The sequence below is a fragment of the Stomoxys calcitrans genome, chromosome 1 (assembly GCF_963082655.1).
Source record: "Stomoxys calcitrans chromosome 1, idStoCalc2.1, whole genome shotgun sequence".
NCBI classification, from domain to species: Eukaryota; Metazoa; Arthropoda; class Insecta; order Diptera; family Muscidae; genus Stomoxys; species Stomoxys calcitrans.
In genome coordinates, this window is record NC_081552.1 from 188787071 (window position 1) to 188814604 (window position 27534).

A 27534-nucleotide genomic window follows, 5' to 3' on the forward strand; every position below is an offset into this window, starting at 1 on the left:
GAATAAATAGAGCGAGACCAATATCAGTTTCATTCTTTATGTTGTAATTCAATATTAATTTCCGAGTCTAAAAATAAGCGCAAAGCTTGGAATTTTGGGTTATAAGAATGTCGGAATGTAACGAAACTTTCACATAACCAAGTGCACACTAGTAGAAGACCATATGCTGGTCTACAATCACTTGATCTGACCATTAAAAGTTATACAACTTTATTTTAGGCCTTTCGCAGTGATTATGGCCAAGACGGCCAAAGCAAACGGCAACTGCCATAACGCAACAAATCCGTCATGAAATCCATTTTGAAGCACAACTCAAATTCAGCATCGGTATGGCCAAAGGCGGTTGTACTACACAGAGACGACGATTGCAATTAAGTGTGAATTGATGGAATACTCTTGTTTGGTTAAAACAAGTATTTCGACCAGCTTCCATACAAACAACCAACATAATGGGAGTCTCAAAGATGCAAGCACAAAATGCTTGGCTAGATGAGTTGAGCTGAATTGAGATGGATGAATGAATGGATGTCAGACAGATCAACAATCATCTATGCCGATAGATGGACAGACGCAAAAGCGACTGGTAAATTTATCGCCTATTGTGTCTGTTGTTGTTCGATATGAAGAGAAATTAAAAGTAAATGACCAACGCCACCACCAACAGACAGATTCGACTCCATAGACGGATGCCTTCGTTTAGCGGTAGGTGGTGCCATTGAAGAGGATTGCTTGCTGGCTTATCTTTCTCCAGAGCAATTTCCATTTAATGCAGTTTAACACGTTTTCTCTTACATTTGTGTTTGTTTGGGGCTGTTGAGGTTGTTGTGGCTTTCCGTCGAGTCATGTCGATAATTCTTTGCAGTTGATGCGGCTATGCCCAGGTATGCGCGATTGTGGCCATCTTGGGATTTACTTTACTTTCTACTGACAAAACTGGCTTACATACCGCAATCGTCTTCATATAATTGCTGTGTGTATTATGAAAAATATTGAAAATATCGATGTATTTACTATTGAGATTTAGTTTCATGCAAGACTTAGGGATTTCCATAAGGAGGCAATGGGATTATGGGGAATTTTTGAATATTTACTGGAAACTCATAAAAGCTACTTACTGGTAATCAACGAGAAATGTTTTACTATCAGTAATAAATATCAATGTGGGAATAGGTTGGCATGTTTTACCATGGCTTTTGATCAACACCTTGATTTAACAAGCGGTGGTTATGTTTTTATACCCTCCACCATAGGATGGGGGTATACTAATTTCGTCATTCAGTTTGTAACACCTCGAAATGTGCGTATAAGACCCCATAAAGTAGATATATTCTTGATCGCCGTGACATTTTAATTCGAACTAGCCATGTCCGTCTGTCTGTCGAAAGCACGCTAACTTTTGAAGGAGTAAAGCTAGCCGCTTGAAATTTTGCACAAATACATGTTATTAGTATAGGTCGGTTGGGATTGAAAATAGGCCATATCGGTCCATGTTTTCATATAGCTGCCATATAAACCGATCTTGGGTCTTGATTTCTTGAGCCTCTAGAGTGTCCAATTCTGGTCCGATTTCACTGAAATTTTGCACGTTGTGTTTTGAAATCACTTCCAACAACTGTGCTAAGTATGGTTTAAATCGGTTCATAACCTGATATAGCTGCCATATAAACCGATCTTGGGTGTTGACTTCATGAGCTTTTATAAGGCGCAATTCTTATCCGATTTAACTGAAAGAGTGTTTTGGTATCACTTCCAACATTTGTGTGAAGTATGGTCCAAATCGATCCATAACCTGGTATAGGTGCCATATAAACCGATCTTGGATCTTGACTTTTTGAGGGCGCAATTCGCACCCGAATTGGCTAAAATTGTGCATGAGGTGCTTTGATATGACTTTCAAAAACTGTGATGAGTATGGCGCAAATCGGTACATAACCTGATATAGCTGCCATATAAACCGATCTGGGATCTTTAATTCTTGAGCCTCTAGAGAGAGCAATTATAATCCGATTTGGCTGAAACTTTGTACAACGGCTTCTCTCATGGCCTTCAACATACGTGTGCAATATGGTCCGAATCGATCTATAGCTTGATACAGCTCCCATATAAACCGATCTCCCGATTTTATTTCCGCGAATCGGACTATAACTTGCTATATAATACCAGCACATTTGTGAGAACTTCAGCCATGTAAAACTTTTTCATGAAGAGATGTAACTCTTTTTTATGAAAGGACTAGCTGAACCAGGCCCGCTGCGCTGCGCCTTCTTTTACATTATATCGAAAAAAGTTATACTATTAATATTTATTTTCGACAATAAAAGAGCTTTTTGTCAAGCTCCTGACTAACAGTATAACAATATAAATGCCTTTATCTGATATCCCATATTATCTTTATTGGTCTATGAATCCGGTTGGAAGGTTTAGGGTCACTTAGGTTTGGATGTTAGATGTATTCCATGCTAAAAAGTTTTTTTTTTTGAGCCCGATATTCCGATATGGGGATTTTGGGAGTAGGAAGGCCCCCTGGATGGGGGTTGGTGGGCTTAGGGGGTGTTGTGTACCGCCAGTGAGGACTCTCGAAAGTGGGTATGCATTTCGTGCTGTACTCCCAAGTACTTTTATTAAAGCCCCATATTGTGATAGCCAGTAACGAATTGCTGTTTGTGGGGTGTTTTAGGGCGAATTGGTCCCGAAATTGGGTATCAATTTCGTGCTCTACTCCCCAAATACTTTTTATTTGAGGCCTACATTGACATGGTCGGTAAATATGTTCGATTTAAAGGTATTTTAAGGAGTTAGATGGTCCCCCTGACCCTTGAAAATATATTAACATCGTGCTCTACTCTCAAATATCATTTATTTGAACCCCATATTGCCATTGGCCTCAAATTTGGATATCAAATTCGTTTTCTAATCTCAAATACCTTTAATTTAAAACGCTTATTGCAAATGCCCATACCCCGGTTTGGGGTATGGGCCCTAAAAACTATCAATATCGAGCTCCACTCAATGCATCCAGACAAAGTCACAGTTTGGTGCGGTTTATGAGCTGGTGGCGTCATTGAACCGTACTTCTTCAAAGATTATGCGAATCGTAACGTAGCTGGGAATGGTTACAATGGACTTATTGAGAGGCGAGTTCGGTGAACATTTTATTTCACGTTCGGGACAGGTCAATTTGGCCGCCTAGATCATGCGACTTCACGCCTTTGGACTATTTTTTTGGGCGGCTATGTTAAAGCTCAGGAAAGCCCGCTGTAATTGACGCATTGGAAGACAACATTGAATCATTTTTTCGTGAGATACCGGCCAAAATATTGGATAGAGTATGCCAAAATTGGACTAAGTGGATGGACCATTTAAGTCGCAGTCACGGTCATCATTTGCATGAAATAATCTTCAAACATTAAATAATATGGACCGTATTCCGCTAAAAAATTACCCTTATTTACTGAGCTCGTATTTGAATTATATTAGTCTCAAGAAGTCCTATCGGGATATCGGTACATAGGGGGACCTATATCACCATATTGACCGATTCGGATAAAACTTGGCACTGATGTTGTAAGTCATAAGATAGGTTGTTGAGCCAAATTTGAGCCAAACCAGGTAAAAAATACGGCTTCTAAGGGCAGAAGAAGTCAAATCTGGGGATCGGTTTATATGGGGACTATATCTGATTATAGACCAATGCGGATTATAAATGGCATGGATGTGGAAGTCGTAACTCAATTCTTTGTTCGAAAATTCAGGAAAATCCGATGAATTTGAGGCATCCAAAGGCTCAAGAAGTCAAATCCGGGGATCGGTTTATATGGGGGCTATATCTGTTTATGGATCGATTCGAATCATACTTGACAATGATATTGAAAATCATAACACAAGTCTTTGTTCCAAATTTCAGCCAAATCGGATGAAAATTGAGGCTTCTAGGGGCTCAGTAAGTCAAATGAGTGGATCGGTTTATATAGGGGCAATATCTGTTTATAGACCGAATCGGATCATACATGGCATGGATGATGGAGGTTGCAATTCAAGTCCATGTTCTAAATTTCAGCTAAATCGGCAGAAAATTGAGGTTTCTTAGGGGCTCAAGAAGTCAAATCCGGGGATCGGTTTATATCGGGGCTATATCTGTTAATGGACCGATTCTGATCATACTTGGCATGGGTGTTGGAAGTCTTTGTTTTAAATTTCAGCCAAATCGGATGAAGTTGAGGCTTCTTAGGGCTCAAGAAATCAAATCCGGGGGTCGGTTTATATGGGGGTTATATCTGTTTATAGAAGGATTCTGATCATACTTGGCATGGATGTTGGAAGTCGTAACTCAAGTCTTTGTTCAGCTAAATCGGATGAAAATTGAGGGTTCTAGGGGCTCAAAGAGTCTAATCAGGGGATCATTTTGTATGGGGGCTATATCTAAATCTGTATAGATATGACACCTTTGCACTCCCCAATGACCTACCTCAATAAGAAGTTTCTGTGCAAACCTTCAAGCGGCTAGTTTCACGCGTTCGACCGCTATCGTGTTATTTCAAGTATAAAAAGTTTGGTTGTTTAAGTAAAGCTTTCCTTTTATCTCTTGGTCCTATGGTGACGCAATGGTCGCTGGAAACGTCTACCGCAACATCATTCTAAGTTCATTAAGCAATGTCTGCTCATCTGACTATGTATTAGGCCAATTTATAGTAGTTTTACACAAAAGGCTCGTAATGTTGTAGATAGTTTGGCATTGCATGGGGGGAAGTCCGGTCCCATTTTCAAATAAATGTAAATTTGCCCATAAAGATTCCATTGAAGAACTGGTCAAACTTCTTACATATCAATGAGTGCTGTCTTATTCAAGTTTTAGATCAATGATAAGGAGCCTCCTGTTATAGTCCAAATGGCGTGCGACACCTCTTTGGATAGAAGTTTTTACATGGCATAGTACCCCACAACTGTAGACGGTATTGGGAGGGGATGGCTACAATTTTTTTCTGAAGTTCTCGCCAGTATTCAAACCCAGGCGTTAAGCGTCATAGCATAGCTTTTTCAAGTAAAATGTCGAAATGTAATTTTTATTGAAATATTTTCTTCATAAGCTAAAGTAGTAGGTAGTATGTTCCTTCTCCCTTGCCTCCCATGGTAATGAGAATGCGTATAAGTGTAACCCAGGATATTTTAGTCTTTGCGACACAGACGGCGTGGCACATGCCTTCCCAACACGCTAACAATGTGTTATGAATGTAAATCTGAAAGTCGCCTTTCCATTCCACAACGGCCATAAAATTGATGAGATGTGTGTAGCACCACAGCAACAAGCCGTTGGGAATTATGATTGTAATGGGTCTACCCATTCAAATTTTATTTTTGGCTCTCAAGTGAGTACAAAAATATCCAGGCCCATTTAAAGTTGTGTGTCCAGTTTTCTTTCACCATAATCGATCACATTGCGGCGGGGCAACTTGTATGCGACGATCTGTAAATGTGGCACAAATTGCCAAGACGACGAAGCAAAAAATAAATAAAATTCAACCACAACTTCATATGAAGTTACAAACAAGGCTTGGGCTAATGCAAGGCTTAAAGAAAACTCACCATATAAGGCTGCCAGTTTAGCAGTCTGTTTCTTTGGGCTAACACTTTGAGTGCGATTGTTTCTGTAGTTGCGATATTGACTTTATTCGCTGTAAAAGAAACTCAATTTTTCTTTATATTCATATTTAACATCATCAGATAGAGCCCAGATATTGTATCTCCATGTGGAGTCAGCCAGACAGAAGGACGGACAGACAAATGCGGATGGATTTTCCATTATTTTGCACAATTGTTATTGCATTGATGATTTTTCTTTAGTGGATTTCTCAGAAATTTCTCAGAAAATTAACCACCATGACTCATAAGGCTTCTGTGGCCTTATGTTGCCGAAGGCTTACTTGCAATTGGCTGTTGAATTGCCAAAACATGTTGTTATAATTTTTGGAGTTTTATGAATTGATTTTAGCTATGCTTTTCCGGTTTTTGCGTTATTGAAAAATCATGTTTTGCAAGGTGTGGAAAAAAATAATACTTTGAGGCGGACATAACAAGACACACGAATATAAAGAACAATTGTGGTTGTAAAATCTTGTCTAATTATACCCCACACCATCACTGTGGTACAGGGTATTGTAACTTAATACATTTGTTTGTAAAACCCAGGACAGATAGACTCATTGACAAGTATACCGATAGACTATGTTAGGTTAGGTTAGGTTGAAAAGATGGTGCAGATATTAATACGCCCCATGCCATTATGGACATACACCTAAGCCAGTAATCGGCATGTTGTGCGCTCTATCTATACCGATTAACTAAGAATCACTTTCTGATTGGATTTTGCTATGGGCGTCCGTTTTTCCATGTTAATTTGTATACAAACTTGAGGTCGCAATTTTTATCCGATCGTCTTGCACACGTATGTTGAAGGCCATGGGAGAAGCAGTTGTACAAAATTTGTGCCAAATTGGATGAGAATTGCGTTCTCTAGAGGCTCAAGAAATCAAGACCCAAGATCGGTTTCTATCGCAGCTATATAAGGTTATGGACCGATTTGAATTATACTTCGCACAGTTGTTGGAAGTGATATCAAAACACTATGTGCAAAATTTCACTTAAATCGGATAAGAATTACGCCTTCTAAAAGCTCAAGAAGCCAAGAGCCAAGATCGGTTTATATGGCAGCTATATCAGGTTATGGACCGATTTGAACCATACTTAGCACAGTTGTTGGAAGTGATATCGAAACACTATGTGCAAAATTTCAGTCAAATTGGATGAGAATTACGCCCTCTAGAGGCTCAAGAAATCAAGACCCAAGATGGGTTTATATGGCAGCTATATCAGGTTATGAACCGATTTGAACCATACTTAGCACAGTTGTTGGAAGTGATACCAAAACATGATACCACGTGCAAAATTTCAGTCAAATCGGACGAGAACTGCGCCCTCTAGAGGCTCAAGAAGTCAAGACCCAAGATCGGTTTATATGGCAGCTATATCAAAACATGGACTGATTTGGCCCATTTACAATCCCAACCGACCTAAACTAATAAGAAGTATTTGTGCAAAATTTCAAACGGCTAACTCTACTCCTTCAAAGTTAGCGTGCTTTCGACAGACAGACGGACGGACGGACAGACGGACAGACATGGCTAGTTCGACTTAAAATGTCACGACGCATATTTCGAGGTGTTACAAACAGAATGACGAAATTAGTATACCCCCATTCTATGGTGGAGGTTATAAAAAAATCGGTTCGGATTTGGATATAACTCCCATATATAAATGTTCGTTCGATTTGGACTAATATTGCAATAAAGTGCCCGATTATCTCGAAATTTTGCAGGACGGATTTTCTTATAACTCTTGATATTACTGATGAATTTCATAGATATCGGTTCAAATTTAGATACAGCTGCCGTATATGTATTTTACCCGATTTTTACTTCTGGAGCCACTGCAAGCGTATTTATTGACTAATCTTGCCAAAATTTTGCACTACGCTTTTCTCGACGACTACCAAATATCTAACAACTCGAAATCGGTTCAGATGTAAATATAGCTCCCATATATATGTTCGTCAGATTTTCGATAATTTGCAAAAATGTTGTCATTTGTTAACTGTAGTTATTACAGTTTGAACATAGTTGCTCGAAATCTTATACGGATTTTTTAATAACCGTTCTAAAAACATCTGCCGAGTTCCATCAAAATTGGTTCAGAATTCGATATAGCTCCCATTTTGTGCTTAAAGGGTAGGTGTAGGGTAGAATACAATCGGCACCGCCCTACCTTTGCCTTTCCTGACTGTTTTTTTTTTAAGTTTGGAAACAAATTATAAGCTGCGGGAGCTAAATCTGGTGAATAAGGTACGTGGAAAAACAATTCGAGCTTTAATTCATAGATATTTGCCATCGTGATTGTGAATCTGAGGTCGATAATTTTTGAGTGATCGAATGAAACAAAAAAACAAGTAAAAGGGCATTAAGTTTGGCCGTGTCGAATCTTTTATACCATCGATCGCATTGGATAGGTTCTTTGAATGACGTATTCAAATATATAAGAGTTCTATCAAATTATGGATGAGGACCACGCCCACTAGGGCACTGGAGACCATTCTAGATAAGTGTGAGGCAGCCATTGTGGCTATGAGACTTAAGGCGATTGAAGAATGGATAAACCAGAGAAATGCACAATTCGTCCCCAGCCTTTAAGTAAAAATGGTGTTTCTGACTCGGATTCAGACAGACGGTGCCAATGAAACAGTCATCGCAGCCTTACAGGCAGCGCAATCGGGTGTAAGTGAAAGATGCAGGAAGGGATAGGACTGACATTCCAAGCACTTCTACGGAAGCTGGAAAAAGAATTAGATCTCCCAAAGGGCATAACACTGCTAAAATGCCGAAGAAAAAAAAGAGCTCCCCGCTTTCAAGTACTCTGGGAAAACCAAGCCAGCCTATCCGCAATGGAGGATCCAGAGAGTGTCCTGCGGAGGTAGACAAAGTTGGAACAGGAACGAAGGAAGCGCGCACGGCCCCTGAGTCTTTATAAAGGACTGTGACTTCCAAACTGAGGTCACAGCCATCACGGAGGGGGATGATGGTCGCTGAGAATGGTAAGGAGCCGCCCTCTTACGCCAGCGTGGCAAGGAAGTATAACAGAGATGAACTGACTAATGTAGTCATCAATATCGGCTGTGCATCCGGTAGGATTCCACCAGATCATCGGTCCCAAGTGGAGGATCTGGTTAACGATTGGATTTTCGAACATGTGTGGAACTCTGTAGAGGGTCCACCTATACAAATGATGAGCTGAGAGTATAGAGGGGACATCTTTACTTAATAGTTTTTAGAGCGCACAACAAGCTGGTTTAGGTGTATGTCCATAGTGGCATGGAGCGGATTAATATCTGCACCCTCTATTCAACTTAACCTAACATAACCTTACCAATCCCTTTACTAATGCTGGCTACTTTGGGGATAAAACTTCTCTACAGAGCGATAATACTTCTCTAAAAAGTGATATGCAGCATACCTTTCGGACTCGGTATAAAAAAGAGGATTCTCATCATTGAGCTAAAACTTGATATAAGAGATGTATACCCCGTTCCTTAATGGAATGTTTATGGGAAATGTTGTATTTAGTAGTATTCTTTAGAGGCCTCCAACTACACATTAAACGCTTGGGTTCGAATCCTTGCGAGAACATCAGAAAAAATTATCAGCGGTGGTTATGCCCTCCTAATTTGTGAGGTACTATGACATGCAAAAACTTCTTCCCAAAGAAGTGTGGTACTACGGCACAACATTCGGACTCGGTGAAAAAGGGAGGTCCTTATCATTGAGTAAATTTGAATCGGGTAGCAGTTATGAGGAGTTTGCCCCCTGTTCCTTAATGGGATGTTCATGGCCAAATTTGCATTGCATTCTGTTACAACTTTCAACAACCATGCCAAATACGGTTCAAGATCCCATTTAAACCTATCTGCCGATTTGAAATCATGAGTCCCTGGAAGCCGCAATTGTTATCCGATTTGGCTGAAACAGATATTTGGTACGTTAAGTATATTTATGTCTTAAATTTGTGTACATTTTTATTAGAACCCATGATGGTGGCTTCCCAAGATTCGACCCGGCACTTTTTTTTATTGTTTTTTATACCCACCACCATAGGATAAGGGTATACTAATCTAGTCATTCCGTTTGTAACACCTCGAAATATTCATCTAAGACCCCATAAAGTATATATATTCTTGATCGTTTCGTCGTTCTCAATCGATCTAGCCATGTCCGTCCGCCGTCTGTCGAAATCACGATAGAGGTTGAACACGTAAAGCTAAGCGCTTGAAATTTTGCACAGATACTTAATATCGATGTAGGTCATTGGGGATTGCAAATGGGCTATATCGGTTCAGATTTAGATATAGCTCCCATATAAACCGATCTCCCGATTTGACTTATTGAGCCCTTACAAGCTGCAATTTTTATCCGATTTGGTTGAAATTTTGCATATAGTGTTCTATTATGACTTGCAACAACTGTGACAAATACGGTCTAAATCGGTTTATGACTCAATATAGCTCCTATGTAAACCGATCTCCCGATTTTCCTTCTTGAGCCCTTACATGTCACAATTTTTGTCTGATTTGTCTGAAATTTTAGTAGTGTTCTGTTATGACTTTCAACAACTGTGCTAAATACGGTTCAAATCGGTCTTCAATTTGATATAGCTTCCGTGTAAACCGGTCTCTCGATCATCCTTGTTGGGTTCCTAGAAGCTTTAATTTTTACTGGTTTGACAGAAGTTTGGTATGTAGAATAAAATTATGCTCTTCAACTAAAATTATTTTGCATACATTTTTAGTAGACTCAATGGTGGTGGGTTCCCAAGATTCGGCCCGGTCAAACTTAGCACGCTGTTACTTGTTCTCTAATTAAGATATGCATATCTCAAGGTTAGCTTTGAATTGCTCAGGGTGGGTGTGTCCGGCAAGGAATGCGGTTTCGCAGAATATGTTAATTGCAAATTTTTTTATAATTTATTTGATTAGTCAGTTTGCGCTCTTTTATTTTGTTCTTTAAAAAAATCAAAAAAAAAATCACGAAATTAATTTATTTGAGTTAACTGTTTTCATTCGCGATTGATGTCAGTTTAACGGGTATTTCGCCCGGTTGATGTTTTGTTTTTAAATGCATAGGAAATAACTTTTGTTGTTAATGCATACTTTAAAAGATTAGAATTTCTTTCGAAGGTTCTTTATTCTTTTGTTTGAGTCTATTTTAACCATAAACACAGACTGAAACGCTGAAAACGTTTAGAAGACGAGTGCTTTTATGTTTTTGAAAAACATGGTTTGTCAGACCTTCCTTTCATTAAACTTACGGAAGCATAAGTCGATGAAATAGGAAATACCATATCTCCAGCTTTTGTTCACATTTTTTGTAAATGATTTCACTGATTATGATGATCAAATCTAGCCTAGACCATTGATATGACCTAAAAACTCGCATGAAACCCTAAGCCAAAGGTTGTTAACCCATACTTGATGCTAATTTTGACCTGACATAATTGTGACAGCGGTACATATTTATACCCCTTTCGACAATCTCTTGTCGCCTACAACAGAAACAGCATAATTGTTATTGTCAACGAAACTTTTGAGACTCAACTCTGATCTGAATGAATTGAATGTGAAAGTTTTGTCATGAATAAAACCAAAAGCGCAATCATTTCTCTGATAGTCGACGACACAGTGGTATGTCATTCGAATCAAAGCAATCAATCATATCCTGTAATTAAGGCAATAGAAAGGCATTTATGCTCAGACCACTTTCATTGCTTCTATGATTATTATAATTAAGACTAATTTCTTCAAACATTTTAAAAATGACGTATGTATGTATGTATATAATTAAAAATTAATAATAGTAAAAAAATGAGGTAGCGACAAGGCCAAACAAAAGACTTTTAAAACAGCAATGAAATCCAACTTCAATTGTCTTATAAATCAATGACAAATACGAACTTCATGAATGAATGGAATGACACAAGATCATGAAATCATTTTTAGCTCACTTTCACATCTATAGAGATCACGAAGCATAAATTCAATAAATAAATTTTATTTGCGGTTGGCTATGACTTGTGACCCAGTGGTGGTGACAACTGAATGACAATTACTTAATAAGCTTTTGATTTTGTTATTGTCGTGGTATTAAGATAAGGAAAAAATATTATTAATTGGCTGACAAAACTGAACGGAACAAAATATTTGCCTATTCATTATCGAAGACTTATCCTAATTACGAAAGAAGTTAATAATCCCTAAACAGTGGCCAAAAAATTAAGAAGTAAAATCGCATTGAATTCGTCCTGGCCCGAAACGTATCGTATATTTTGTAACTTTATGTGTGTGGACTAATTCAAAATAAGTAATCAAAATTTCATTTGATTCGTGCAGTCAACCCAAGATCTAATATTGTAGTTTTACCTTCATCCTCAATTGAAGCTCCAAAAAACTAATTACTCCATCTAAAGACTTTTTATCTGTACTTTACCAGAATGTTAGAGGGCTTAACACCAAATTATCTTCCTTGCAAACTAACAGTTTTTGTTTTTGTTATGATATTATAATTTTTACTGAAACTTGGCTCAAATGTATTGTTAACAACTCTGAAATTTTATGTTCAAAATACCAAATTTTTCAATGTGACCGTAATAGTAAATCAAAAAAAAAAAACTGGGAAGGAGTTTTGTTTGCAATTTCTTTAGAATTTACTTCTGAAATAATTCTAATATTGATAATATTAAATTTTTAGCAGTGAAAATACGTATAAAGAATTCCTTTTTATTTGCTACATGCTCCTACATCCCACCAAATTCTTCTTCTACTATTTATGATAGTCATGTATCTGCTATGACATCTGTTTTCAAGTTATGTAAACCTTCTGATTTCTTAATTGCATTTGGCGACTTCAATTTACCATCAACTTTGTGGTATCAACAGATTGACAGCAATGTTCACACACCTGTTTTTGCTAATGTTGTAACTTTACTTACTTTAATGGGCTATGACAGAATATTTGTTCCACTAGCCGAACGCAGAATAGCGTTCCAAGCGCCTCGATCTTCTGCGCTCACTCTTAAATCTCTGACACCAAGTTCCGATCTTTCACTTGATTTTCCATCGGGCTTTTGGTCTTCCCGGTTTGCGTGTACCACCGTGATCAAAGTTGTGGTTCCCAACTTTCTCCATTTTCTTTATCTGCTCGGTTGTGCAAGGCTTTATGGGAGTTGAAACCATCCATTTCGTCTTATGTCCATTTACTGCCAGACCTATTTTCACGGACTCTCTTTCGATTCTTTCAAATGCAGCAGTTACTACCTCCGGTGGCCGACCTATGATGTCGATATCGTTGGCATAGGTGAGTAGCATATGTTCTCTTGTGATTAGTGATATCTATTCACATCTGCATCTCGTATAATCTTCTCCAACAGGATATTAAAGAGATCACACGATAGGCTGTCTCCCTGTCTGAAACCTCGTTTGGTATTAAATGGTTCGGAGAGATTCTTTTCTATTCTTACTGAGGAACGCGTATCAGCAAGTGTCATCCTGCAGAGTCTTATTTATTTTGCAGGGATACCAAACTCAGAAATGGCTAGAAATACCTTTGAACGTATAGGAGTTTCGAACGCGGTTTTGTAGCCAATGTTGTTAGTAGTGATAAAATTGAACCTTTGCTTAATTATGGTATGTTTCAAGTAAATCGTATATTCAATACTCAGAACAATTTATTGGATCTCATTTTCGTTAATCAGCCTCCTGATGTTTGCATAAATTCTTGTAATCCTCTAGTGTTACCAAAAGACAATTTTCACCCAACTATTTATACAAAAATATTTATTGCATCTCTTCATAAACCTAAGAGGCAAGTGGTCAAGGCCGATAGAGCCTATTTTTTTCCTTAAACAGATTATGTAAAATTGAATAGTCTTTTATCCAATATCGCTTGGAAGGATGTATTAAAATCTAATAATCTTACTGAGGTGTTGCGTAATTTTTATAATACACTATTTACATGTTTTTCTAGTTCTGTTCTCAAAATCTCAAAACGGACATTGACTAGACCTCCTTGGAATACTCCTAAACTTGTCAAACTTAAGAAATATCAAATGTCTGGTTCTTCTATGGATTTTTCCATGTATTCAATTTCTAGGTTGGAATATTATACCGAAAATAATACCGTAAATATTTATGCTCCATGAAGCAACGAGTTAAATCAGATACAAAAAAATTTTATAAATTTCTTAATTCGAAGCGAAGATGTTGCACTCTTCCTAACACCCTTATACATAGTTCACTAATTGCCAATAAAGAAAGTTGTAACATGTTTGCAAACTTTTTTGCCTCGACATATTCTAGCAAAATGTATGATATCAACTCTAAATATCCGTACGAGATTCTTCAATCCTCTTTAATAAGTATGCCTCGAATAACTATTGATACCGTTTCTAAGAACTTGAAATCTCTAAAATGCTCTTTTAAACCAGGCCCCTGATAGGGTATCCGCTAGTGTATTTAAATTTTGCCCTGATCATCTTAAATTTCCTTTAACCGTGATTTTCAATAGATCTGTAAATTTGGCCTTATACCTGAACTATGGAAGAAATCCAGTATTATTCCCCTTTTTAAATCTGGAAGTAGGTTCGATGTATCAAATTGCAGAGGCATTGCAAAGTTAAGTACTATACCAAAACTTCTTGAAAAGATTATGACTGATAACATCTCCCATTAACTTTCTTCAATTCAGATGCGCAACACGGATTTCGTAAAAAGCTCGTTCAACCGTTACAAATTTTAACAGTTAGTTACTCTTGTCAATGATGGATATAGGCAGAGGAAACAGACTAATGCTATATATACCGACTTTAGTAAGGCGTTCGATAAAGTACTACAAATGTAGGCCATGATTGACTTTATCGCCAAAATCGGGTATGTTCGGTAAAATCGGGTTTTCTCCTGAATTGTTAAATTGGGTTAGTTCTTACCTATCTGGACGTGTTCAGAATGTACACTTCGGCGATTCTTTTTATACCCTCCACCATAAGATGGGGGGTATACTAATTTCGTCATTCTGATTGTAACTACTCGAAATATGCGTCTGAGACCCTATAAAGTATATATATTCTTGATCGTCGTGAAATTTTATGTCGATCTAGCCGTGTCCGTCTCTGTCTGTCGAAAGTACGCTAACTTCCGAAGGAGTAAAGCTAGCCGCTTGAAATATTGCACAAATACTTCTTATTAGTGTAGGTCGGTTGGTATTGTAAATGGGCCATATCGGTCCATGTTTTGATATAGCTGCCATATAAACCGATCTTGGGTCTTGACTTCTTGAGCCTCTAGAGGGCGCAATTCTTATCCGATTGGGATGAAATTTTGCACGACGTGTTTTGTTATGATATCCAATAACTGTGCGAAGTATGGTTCAAATCGGTTCATAACCTTATATAGCTGCCATATAAACCGATCTTGGGTCTTGACTTCTTGAGCCTCTAGAGGGCGCAGTTCTTATCCAATTTGAATGAATTTTGGCACGTAGTATTTTGTTATGATATCCAACAACTGTGCCAAATATGGTTCAAATCGTTTCATAAACTGATATAGCTGTCATATAAACAGATCTGGGGACTTGACTTCTTGAGCTTCTAAAGGGCGCAATTCCTATCCGATTTGGCTGAAATTTCGCAAGACCTTTTTTATTGTTACTTCCAACAACTATGTCAAATAAAGTACAAGTCGGTTCATAACCTGATTTAGCTGCCATATAAACCGATCTGGGATCTTGACTTCTTGAGCCCCTAGAGGTCGCAATTATTATCCGATTTGCCTGAAATTTTGTACGACGGATTCTCTCATGACCATTAACATACGTGTTTATTATGGTCTGAATCGGTCTATAGCCCGATACAGCTCCCATATAAATCGATCTCTCTATTTTACTTCTTGAGCCCACAAAGAGCGCAATTCTTATTCGAATTGGCTGACATTTTACACAGGTCTCCAACATATAATTTAATTGTGGCCCGAACCGGACCATATCTTGATATCGCTCTAATAGCAGAGCAAATCTTTTCTTATATCCTTTTTTTGCCTAAGAAGAGATGCCGGGAAAAGAACTCGACAAATGCGATCCATGGTAGAGGGTATATAAGATTCGGCGCGGCCGAACTTAGCACGCTTTTACTTGTTCTAAGTCAATTATTGTAAAATCCGGTGTTTCACAGGGCAGTCATCTAGGTCCAATTTTTTTTAATCTGCTTAAAAATAATTTGCTTTTTGTTATTAAAAATTCTTCAATCTTAATGTATGCTGATGACGTCAAAGTTTTCCAATCGCTCTGTGTTCCTTCTGAGCAGGATTTGTTACAACTCGAACTAAATATCTCGAAATATAAATTAATGTCTATCTATAGAACGCAACACTTGTCAAAAAGTTATCACCTTAACGGTCGTGAAATTGACATAGAAGAAACTTTTCTGGATCTAGGCATTCTCTTAGATCGTCAATTAAATTTTAGACAACATATTTCTATGATGGTGAATAAATTTTTAGCTCTCTAGGAGTAAAGAATTTGAAGATCCTTCAGTTACTAAGAACTTATATATTTCTCTTGACCGAAGTATACTTGAATATGGATTCGTTATTTGGGATCCGGTTTACACATTCACAGAAATAAAATTAAGTCAGTACAGCAACAATTTCTGCTATTTTACTTTCGTAATCGTGGTTGGAATTAAAAAAAACTTCCTTCCTATACGGTTAGGTTAAATGTAATAAAGCTCCCTACTCTCAGTAGCCGCAGGAAAATGTTGAACATTACTTTCATCTCAAATGTTTTACACGGGAATATGAAGTCCGAATTTTTGTTGAGCCGGCTTAATGTTAACGTTCCCTCAAGACCAACGAGAAATTTTCAACTGCTTAATATTCAATATCATCGAAGCGATTTTGCAAATGATCCTTCACACATCAAAACGTTCTGATTACGATTATGGTAGAAATTGTCAAATTTTCCAATAAATATGTTAGATTGAGCCTGGCAACACTTGATGTTGCATAAGACAGAAACTTATAAAGCATCCCTCGTACTCAACATCCCATATAATAACTTGGTTTCGATGATATAGCCATAAACCCCCGACTTCTGTGTAGCCACCACCAAAGGGAGGGTACATATTAATTTTGTCATTCCAATTGTATCACATCCAAATATACATTTCCGACTCTGTAGATATTTTTCACCGTCGTAAAAATCTAAGACGATCTAGCCATGTCCATCCGACTGTCTTTCCGTCACGCTACAGGCTTTAAAAATAAACTTAACTTTAATTTTAAAAAAAAGTAAAAAGGCGGCAGGGGCGAACTTTGGATAACCACCACCACGGGTATATATGTAAACTACCTTTCGTTCCAATACGGTGAAAAATGCATGATGATGCCTTTCTCATACTCACTGTCGCAAATTTCGGCGGAATTGGACAATAAATGCGCTTTTTATGGGACCAAAACCTAAAATCTAGAGATTGGTCTATATGGCAGTTATATCCAAATCTGATCCAATCTAGGCCAAATTGCAAAAAGGTGTCGAAGAGCCTAGTGCAACTCGCTGTCCAAAATTTTGGCGAAATCGGATAATAAATGCGCCGTTTATGGGCCCAAAACCTTACACAAATTGTTGAATCCGTGTGATACAACCCCTTCAGACCTGTTGAGGTATGGGGGACTGCCGGAGTTTAGTACGAATACTGAATGTCTCCGGTCACCATCAGCCTCATCCAATCTTCTAGTCGGTGGTTGAAAGATTGGGATTACTTTCCCTTAGTCTTCCAGGCATCGCTTCAGGATCTGAGGGAATCGTTGGTATCCAAGCATGGTCGAGAAGGAATATCTTCCTTCTTGATTAAATCTAGTGCTGCACCTGCCCAGATCTCACCAATATTTTTTAGAGCACAACGATACATTTCAGTTGAGCGTTGATAGCCAAAGGCAATTATTGTAGTTTGTATCGGCCTCGATACCAGCCTGCATCGTCACAAACTGGATGAGACCCAGGATATTCTGCAAGGACATCGGAGTACACTGATGACAGTCCATTGACTATCTCACTCCAATTATTCCTAGGTATGCAGCCCTGTTGTTGTAGTAGTAGCAGTGTGTGGTACACTGAGGCGGCAGCCCTTGCCGATGAAGGAATTCATCGGGTCAATCCGGTACATACAACGGCTGCCATGGGATTGATGCAGCCCTGTTCTTCTCCCTTATCGACAACTGCCATCCCTAGCGACATTAACAAAGGTTCTTGGACCCATCTTACTGTTGTTCGCCCTAGTTCTTTTAAGCATGGGATGCCCTCCAGGTGACCGCAGCCTTTTGGCTGACTGCGGTGCAGTTTCCGAATCTAGACGTGTAGTCTTTGGGGTAGCATGTGCATCGAATTCCCGAGCCCAATTTAAGGAATCTCTCTCCCTTTCAGTGAGAGTCTCAGGATCATTCACACCAAACCTCTCAATAAACCTGAGAACGATGCGTCTTCTATTATACCAATCTCTTAAGAGCCGCTCCACTGGAAACAGGCGCAGATCATCAACCGCCTAATCGATACCTCTATCGATTAGCTATCCTTGAGTGACTTAAATTTTTCTTCCAAAAATAATGACCTATTACGAGTTACAGAGAAATTCTTGCGGAGTGAAATAACAATTCGTCCGCTCCACGCAACGGTAGTTAATAGATACATATATCTGAGGAGGTGGGAGTCCAAAGTTTAGACCGGCCGAACATAATACTGTTTTACTTGTTCTTATTCCTTTCTGCAAATCTAGAAAGGCGTACAAGTTAAAAAACATTTCCTGTTAAATTTCTATGCGAAGGGTTTGTTCAACTTCACCCCAGACCATGACTCCTATAATGTTCCACAGTGTAATAGTTTATACATATTTTTGGAAGTTATTTTTCAATACTCTTTAGAAGTCTGTCAAACAAATGTTAATAATTGATCAAAAGAATTTAAAAAATTAAAAAAAAAAAATAATAATAAAATTTATGTAGGAATTGCAAATTCTGATTGTAGGCTTTATCATTATTGGTGTCATCATTTTCATCTTGATGGTTCATCTTCATAGACGGCTGCGTTGGATAAAACGAGAATATTTGCTTCTATGCGTAATTTTATTTATCATTAATCTCTCCATCTATGGACACCATTGTATTTGGCAATTGATATAAACAATAACCACTCAAACCAGTTTGATTTTGGTTTTGTTTTATTGTTATAAAAAAAATTCAATATATTCAAAAATGAGTGTGAATCATTAACTATCCTAAGACGATCGATGATGGATGATAGATACATGGATGGATTCTTTGTGATGTAGCCAATTCAACAGGTTCTTAAGGTAAACATACAAGCAAAAACATCTATAGAATGCTGAAAGTAAAAAGAACAAGTAAAAAGGCGTTAAGTTCGGCCGGACCGAACTTTGGGTACCTACAACCTTTCGTCAAAATCTGGTGAAAAATGCATAAATAGCAGCTATATTGAAATATGTTCCGATTTGGGCCAAATACTAATAAGTACAAGTCATCGTTCAATTGTGTATAACAAAATATTGGACTTTAAATCGAGATATCGGTTTATATGGCAGCTATATCTAAATCTGGACCGATTTGAGCCAAATTGAAGAAGGATGTCGAAGAGCCTAACACAACTCACTATCCCAAATTTCGGCGACATCGGACAATAAATGCGCCTTTTATGGGCCCGAAACCTTAAACCGAGAGATCGGTCTATAAGACAGCTATATCAAAATCTGGACCGATCTTAACCAAATTGAAGAAGGATGTCGAAGGGCCCAACACAACTCACTGTCCCAAATATCGGCGAAATCGGACAATAAATGCGCCTTTTATGGGCCCAAAACCTTGAATCTAGAGATCGGTCATATGGCAGCTATATCCAAATCTGGACCGATCGGAGCCAATTTGAAGAAAGATGTCGAAGGGCCTAACAGAACACACTGTGCCAAATTTTGGCAAAATCGGGCAATTAATACGCCTTTTATGAGTCCAAGACCTTAAATCGAGAGATCGGTCTATATGGCAGCTATATCCAAATCTTGATCGATCGAGGCCAAATTGCAGAAGGATGGCGAAGGGCATAACACAACTCACTGTCCCAAATTTCGGCGAAATCGTACAATAAATGCGCCTTTTATGGGCCCGAAACCTTAAACCGAGAGATCGGTCTATAAGACAGCTATATCAAAATCTGGACCGATCTTAACCAAATTGAAGAAGGATGTCGAAGGGCCCAACACAACTCACTGTCCCAAATATCGGCGAAATCGGACAATAAATGCGCCTTTTATGGGCCCAAAACCTTGAATCTAGAGATCGGTCATATGGCAGCTATATCCAAATCTAGACCGATCGGAGCCAATTTGAAGAAAGATGTCGAAGGGCCTAACAGAACACACTGTGCCAAATTTTGGCAAAATCGGGCAATTAATGCGCCTTTTATGAGTCCAAGACCTTAAATCGAGAGATCGGTCTATATGGCAGCTATATCCAAATCTTGATCGATCGAGGCCAAATTGCAGAAGGATGGCGAAGGGCATAACACAACTCACTGTCCCAAATTTCGGCGAAATCGTACAATAAATGCGTCTTTTATGGGTCCAAAACTTTAAATCGAGAGATCGGTCTATATGGCAGCTATATCGAAATCTGAACCGATCTGTGCCATATTGCAGAAACATGTCGAGGGGCTTAACTTAACTCACTGTCCCAAATTTCGGCGACATCGGACAATAAATATGCCTTTTATGGGTCCAAAACCTTAAATCGAGAGATCGGTCTATAAATCAAATCCGAACCGATCTGGGCCAAATTGAAGAAAAATGTCGGAGGGCCCAACACAACCCACTGTCCCAAATTTCGGCAAAATCGGATAAAAAATGTGGTTATTATGGGCCTAAGACCCTAAATCGGCGGATCGGTCTATATGGTAGGTATTTTAAGATATAGTCCGATATAGCCCATCTTCGAATTTAATCTGCTTATGGACAGAAAAAGAATCTGTGCAAAGTTTCAGCTCAATATCTCTATTTTTAAAGACTGTAGACTGATTTCAACAGACAGACGGACGGACATGGCTAGATCGTCTTAGATTTTGACAGTGATCCATAATATAAAGATCCGTTTATATGCAAACTATATAAGGTTATTATAAAACGCCACGTGCAAAATGTTAAAATGGGAAAGAATTGCATCTTCCAGGAGCTCAAGATTTCAAATCGGGAGATGGGACTATATAGGAGCTATATCAGGTTATAGACCGATATAGGCCGTACTCGGCATGATTGTTGGAAGCCATACCAAAACTCACCGAGCAATATTCAGCCAACAATTGCGTCTTCTGGGGTTCAAGAAGTCATATCAGGAGATCGGCTTATATGGCAGCTATATGTAAATCTGATCCAATATGGGCCACTTGTTATCCCCAACGACCTTCATGAACAAGAAGTCTCTGTGCAAAAACTCAAGCGGCTATCTTCATGGGTTCAAACGCTTTCGAGATTTCGGCAAACGGTCAGACGAACGAATGAACATGGTTTGATAAACTTAAAATGTCGAGACAATTAAGAATATGATTACTTTTTTAGGTCCTAGATGATTTCCCAGTTTAGGCCGTTGTGTGGAGTGGACGTTTCGTTATTTCGCACCGCAAGATTTTGTTTACATCTCGTAATAGGTACTTATATTCGGAAAACTTTATAGTCACTCAAGGATAGCTACGATAGTGTTATTCATTAGGTGGTTGCGTCTTTTTCCATTGAGGCGGCAGATATGGAGGCCGGGAGTAGGCTTAGACTTCAAGATCAAACCGCTGCGGTAGTGGTATCAGGCCATAGCAAATTGTCTGCTACTGAAAGCTCGATTGATGGTGCAGCTGCACCAGGTTCCACTAGCCGACAAAAGTCTGGTTTGCAGGGGCTTTTTGAGGAAGGCACCTTGGTCGAGTCATAAGGGCAAGACTGAACCTGTTTTCTCTTCGCATGCCTAGAATTTGCCTAGGCCACCGGCCTTTCCCGGCAAACCAACACGCTCTTTAAGAGGTGGGAATAATAGAAGGCGCATCGCTTTCAGGTTTATTGAGAGGCTAGGTGCGAATATGAATACGAATGACTCTCACTAATAGGGAGAGAGATTCCCTAAATTGGGCTCGGGGATTTGCTGCACAGGCTTCCCCAAAGATTAGACGTTTAGATTCGGAAACTGCACCGCAGTCAGCCACAAAGTTGCGGTCACTTGGAGGGCATACCATGCCTAAAAAAACTGGAGCGAATAATAGTAAAATGGATCCAAGAACCTTTGCTAATGTCGCTAGGGACAGTTTGGTGATGGCAGTTGTCGACAAGGGATAAGAACAGGGCTGCATACCTAGGAATAATTGGAGTGGGATAGTCAATGGACTGTCATCAGTATACTCCGATGTTCTTGCGAAATTTCTTTAGTCTCCTCCAGTTTGTGACGATGCAGGCTGGTTTCGGGGCCAATACAAACTAATTGCCTTCAGGGATCAACGCTCAATTGAAATGTTGTGCGCTAAAAACGATTGGTCGGATATGGCCAGGTGCTGCACTAGATTTAGTCAAGAAGGATGATATTCATTCTCGACTTATGGCGCATGCTTGGATACCAAGGATTCCCTCACATCCTGAATTGATACTTGGAGGACTAAGGGAATGTAAGCCCAATCTTTCAACCATCGACTGGAAGATTAGTGACCGGAGACATGCAGTATTCGTACAAAATTCTGGCTATCTTGCAGACCTCAACAGGTCTGAAGGAGCTGTATCATACGGATTCAACAATTTGAAGCTGAAGGTCTATAGAAGCGATGGGGTTCGGGAATCAGAAGATATCTCAACAGTTGTTGCTGAACACTTGTCTGGTGAACTATCAACTACTTCTCTAAAATCATGTGGATTGCAGAAGACTGAAAATCCCTCTGCCACGATCAAAATAGAAACGGGACCTGACAAGCCCTCTATAGGTGAGTCACCGAGGAAAGACGAAACTCAAAAGGTACTTCGACAGCAGCACCTAAAGGGGAATCGTCCACACCGCAAGTGTCTAATGTCCTGAGGAAGAGTGGTTCCACTGCTTTCTCAACTGCCCGTGGATGCGTAAGGAAACTCGTCGAAACGATCGAAGGAATCTCGTGAGGATGAACTCTTGGCAAACTCAGATGACGAGGCTAACGAAACAGTGGTGAAAAGTCTGAATTCTGACTATGGCCTGGTTTTTAGAGATAAATCTCCACCATTCTAAGGCAGATTCGACGACAATAAATGTTTTTCTGATGACAGGAGGATTTTCTTCTACCGTCGCTAAGCACTGAATATTCAGTAGTAGCCAGCCTTGAAATTAATAAGTCTTATCACTAGCTGGCTTCCCTATTGGATTCGAGGGACACAAAGGTCATTTTAACTGCAAAAGCATAAAAACCGTACCACACGAAGGCGAACGATTTTCGACCTATTAATTTGTCATCCTTTATGCTGAAAACTCTTGAGAGGTGAATAGAAACATAACTTTGGGCAAAGATTCCTGAAGACCGTCTGTCTCTATCAGGATTCAGGGCAAGTTCACTGAAACAGCCCTTCACATCCTAGTCAGCTACAAAGAGGGTTCTCTCGCTGTCTAGAAATATACAATGGTAGGTTTTTCTTGACATCGAAGGTGCTTTCATTAATGTAAAACCGAGATGCATTAAGGCTGACTTGGGATCTGTGTTTCTAAAAAGATGGATCAGCAGAGGAACACCTCAAGGAAGTATACTGTCTCCTCTACTTTAGAATATAGGCATTAACAATATATAATTGTCTGTGGTAGAAAAAGGTTTAAAAGTGGTCGCGTATGCAGATGACGTGGCTATTGTTGGTAAGGGCAGTTTTCCAGCACTCTTAGATATATACTTCAGCAACCTCTTAGTGCGACAAAGAAATGGGCTACCGAAAGTTGTATGAGAGTAAATTTGTCGAAGACAGAAGTTGTTCTTTTCAGCAGGAGATACTATTTACCCACAATGGCACCTGTCAACGTGGGAGGAGAGAATGTTCCACTTACTGAAAGCGCAAAATACCTAGGTGTTTTGCTGGGCAGGTAATCCAACATTTTGGAAAGGGCAAGAAATGTAAGTTTTACCCTTTACACCTGCAAGAGAGCCATTGGCAAAAGTTGGGAGTTTAAACCGCGTCTCACGTATTGGATATATAATGCAGTTGTTAGACCTATAATGCCATATGGTGTTGTGATATGGTGGACGGCCCTTCAAAAATCCTGCTACTGTTCAATACTCAGACGGCTCCAAAGGATGGCTTGTTTGTGCGTCATAGCGGCACTGAGGATGCCACCATTTGATGCATTGATTTTAATTTTACACCTTATACATCTGGACATTGTGGCTAGACATATTGCTTGTTGATTGATAAAGTGTAAGATGTTTCCAGCAGTGTGGGTTACACATTGCCTGAGCCGCTTTTTGATAGAAAGTACTGTACCTCTATTCTTGATCGAACCGATTGGGAATACGACATCCCTGACAAAAGAAGTTACGTTCACTTCTTTTTGGATGGTTTTAACAAGACGGCCAGTTGGCTTTGGTGTATACTCAGATGAAGTAAGACTGGTCAGAATTAAGAAAGCTACACGACAACTCTAGTGTGCATCAAGCGGAGATCCTTGTAATTAAAGAAATGGTGGAATGGCTAAGATATAATGGCATAACGACGAACAGCACAAATATCTTCTCGCCAGGCAGCCATTAAATTCCTGGAGAACGTATTTCTGAATTCAAAAACCATCCTCGACTGTCGCAGATCTCTCAACGAGATGGCTAAACAGTTCAATATTCACCTGTTCTGGGTGCCGGGTCACATAGATATTCCCAGGGAATTGTAAAGCGGACAAGCTTGAGAGACTAGGTTCTACACTACACTTTCCAGGGATACTGGAATGTGTCGTATGCCTCTAGCGACATGTAAGCAAAGTTTTCAGGACCAGGCCCGAAGGACTACGAATGATAGATGGTTACAAATAGGGGGCTGTGGGCTAATTAAGACTTGAGGAGGTCTACCGCTTTGCTTTGCTTTGTCATTGGTTAGAGCAGACGTTTCAGTCATTGTGTTCGTCATGACAGATCACTGTCTAATCGGAAAACATGCTGACAGACTGAAGGTTGCCAGCAACGAACTTTGCAGAAGCTGTGAGGACATCGAAGAAGAAGAGACTATAGAACATTTTCTGTGTGTGTGACCCGCATTAGCAGTCAGAAGGAGTTCCACTTTAGGTTCTCATTTCTGTGAGAACTTGTCTGATTTAGCACATGTGAATATTCGCAAGTTATTGGGCATTTCAAAGCGATCTGGATGGTTCAACGGTAGGAACTATTAGGCCTCTTCCTTCTTCTGTTCCTGTGGTATCACAATGGACGAAAACGTCTAAGTGAGTCTAATGGTAGACTGACACTTAAACCTAAAACAAAAGATGTTCTTGATAGAAGGTTCTCGTAGTGGGATTTGTCTGCTTGGAAGAAGAGAATTCTCCTAAACTAAGAAGGCAAAATACCTCGGTGTCTTGGCGGATAGTAAATGAACTTCAAATGCAGCATTTTGCAAGAGGGCCATTGGCTAATGTAGGTGGTTTAATATGCGCGTGATCCACCACCTGTATATTGAAGTTGTTAGATCTATAAGGCTAATAGGTAGTCTGGTGGATGGCAAATACAGCTATTTGCAGCCGGGTCTGTAGGATAGCTGTTTCTATATATCACAGCCGCATTGAAGACATCCACATTTGAATTTAATGCTACACCTAATGTTTCTGGACATTGTGGTTGGACAAATTGCTGCGACGAATGCCGTGTGGATAATGGGTCTAGGAGCAGCTATATGCCCAATATCTGAAGTCAGGTTGAATTTAACCTTTATTTTTCCTGCTATTATTTACCAACGAGTGGATTGTTATATAATACCCTGTTCCAGAATAAAGTAAAAATATATAAAAACGTCAAAGACTTGTGCTATAAAGAATTTCATCACCAGTTTGTGCTGACTTTGAACACTTAAGGTGATTTAAAAAAAAAAAAAAAAAAAAAAAAAAAAACGGCAAAATAAACTACTTAAAGGTCACTAACTTTAGCAGATCACTACGATTTTTACTACAACTCAAAAATGTTTTTCTGTGGGAAAATTGCCGCTATCAAAAAAAAAAGCTGAATCTTTCTTTTAATAATTGTTTAACCACCTCTTTGTTGTTGTATTTTTTTTTCATTTCTTTTAAAATAAGCTTATTTTCTTTTTTGTTTTGTTTTCATTCTAGATCGGCCATAGTGGAGCACTACCAAAATGGGCACAAAGATCGAATACGTGGACACAACGCATCTGTATGCGACCAAATACATCCGGAATTCAAAAGCGATTGCTGTTCTGTGGGCCATATTCACAATATGTTATGCCATCATTGGTATTGTGGCATTTGTGACACCAGGTAAGAATGAAGTGTGCGGTTATTTTAGTTATGGCTTAGATAGCAAATTTTGCCGCAGTCTTTCTAATTGTCTGTGGAGAATTTGGCAAAATTGAGTTTAGTTTTTTTTCCTATGTTGTTAATCTGAGTTCAAAGTTAGCCTTTGAAAATGACTATCACGTTGTCACGTTTTGTGTTTGATTTCTAGCATGGTTTTGGTTAAGAATTTCAGTGTTATAGTTTGAAGTGTTTAAGTGAAAGCTTTAAAGATGTCAACTCAAAAGAGATTAAAATTAAAAAAAAAAAATTCAAGGTTTTAAGATATGTAAAATTCATATTCGCGAAGAAGAAAAAGTTAACAAATGCATCTTAGAAGGGGTTAGGTCGTGTTATAGTGGTTGCCAGCTTTAGACTCACTTGGACATATTCTATACTGAAACCATAGGAACCGAAGAAGAAGAAGAAGATGTTTACTATTGGGTTGCCTAAAAAGTAATTGCGGATGTTTTAAAAGAAAGTAAATGCATTTTTAATAAAGCTTAGAATGAACTTTAATCAAATATATAATTGCCATTTTGTTCGATAACCTTTTCCCATCTTCCTGGCAAATTTAGTATTCCACGCTCATAGAACTTCTGGCCTTTATCTGCAAAAAACTGAACCAAGTGCGATTTTATAGCCTCATCATTGCCGAAAGTTTTACCATTTAAGGAGTTCTGCAAAGATCGAAATAAATGGTAGTCTGATGGTGCAAGGTCAGGGCTATATGGTGGATGCATCAAAAGTTCCCAGCCAAGCTCACTCAGTTTTTGGCGAGTGATCAAAAATGTGTGCGGTCTAGCGTTGTCCTGGTGGAATATGACACCTTTACGATTGACCAATTCTGGTCGCTTCTCCTTGATGGCTGTATTCAATTTGTCCAATTGTTGACAGTAAACATCCGAATTAATCGTTTGGTTCCTTGGAAGCAGCTCACCCCTTCCAATCCCACCAAACAGACAGCATAGCCTTCTTTTGGTGGATATCAGCCTTTGAAGTGGTTTGAGCTGGATCACCATGCTTGGACCATGATCGTTTTCGACTAACGTTGTTGTATACAATCCATTTTTCATCTCCAGTTATGATTCGTTTTAAAAACGGATCGAATTCATTGCGTTTATGGAGCATGTCACAAGCGTTGATTCGGTTTGTTAAATGAATTTCTTTCAATACATGCGGTACCCATATTAAAATTGACGCCAAACAAACAAATGTAAACAAAATTTCGGGCACTTTTTTTCTAAAGCAAGCTAAAAGTAACAGCTGATAACTGACAGAAGAAAGAATGCAATTACAGAGTCGAAAGCCGTTGAAAAAATTTGTCAACGCCGACTATATTACTACTATATTACCGACAATTACTTTTTGGGCAA

The 27534-nt window shown here is 38.9% G+C and overlaps 1 protein-coding gene across 7 annotated transcripts in view; it reads left to right on the top strand.

Moving 5' to 3' along the window:
* LOC106090955 (LHFPL tetraspan subfamily member 3 protein) overlaps positions 1-27534 on the top strand; it is a 60235-nt gene that overhangs the window by 14998 nt on the left and 17703 nt on the right. For all 7 annotated transcript variants that reach the window (XM_059360763.1, XM_059360767.1, XM_059360769.1 and 4 more), the window contains one exon: positions 25976-26143. In XM_059360763.1, the coding sequence (XP_059216746.1) occupies positions 26002-26143 (142 nt within the window). In that variant the 5' untranslated portion in view covers positions 25976-26001. The remainder of the gene's footprint in view (positions 1-25975; positions 26144-27534) is intronic.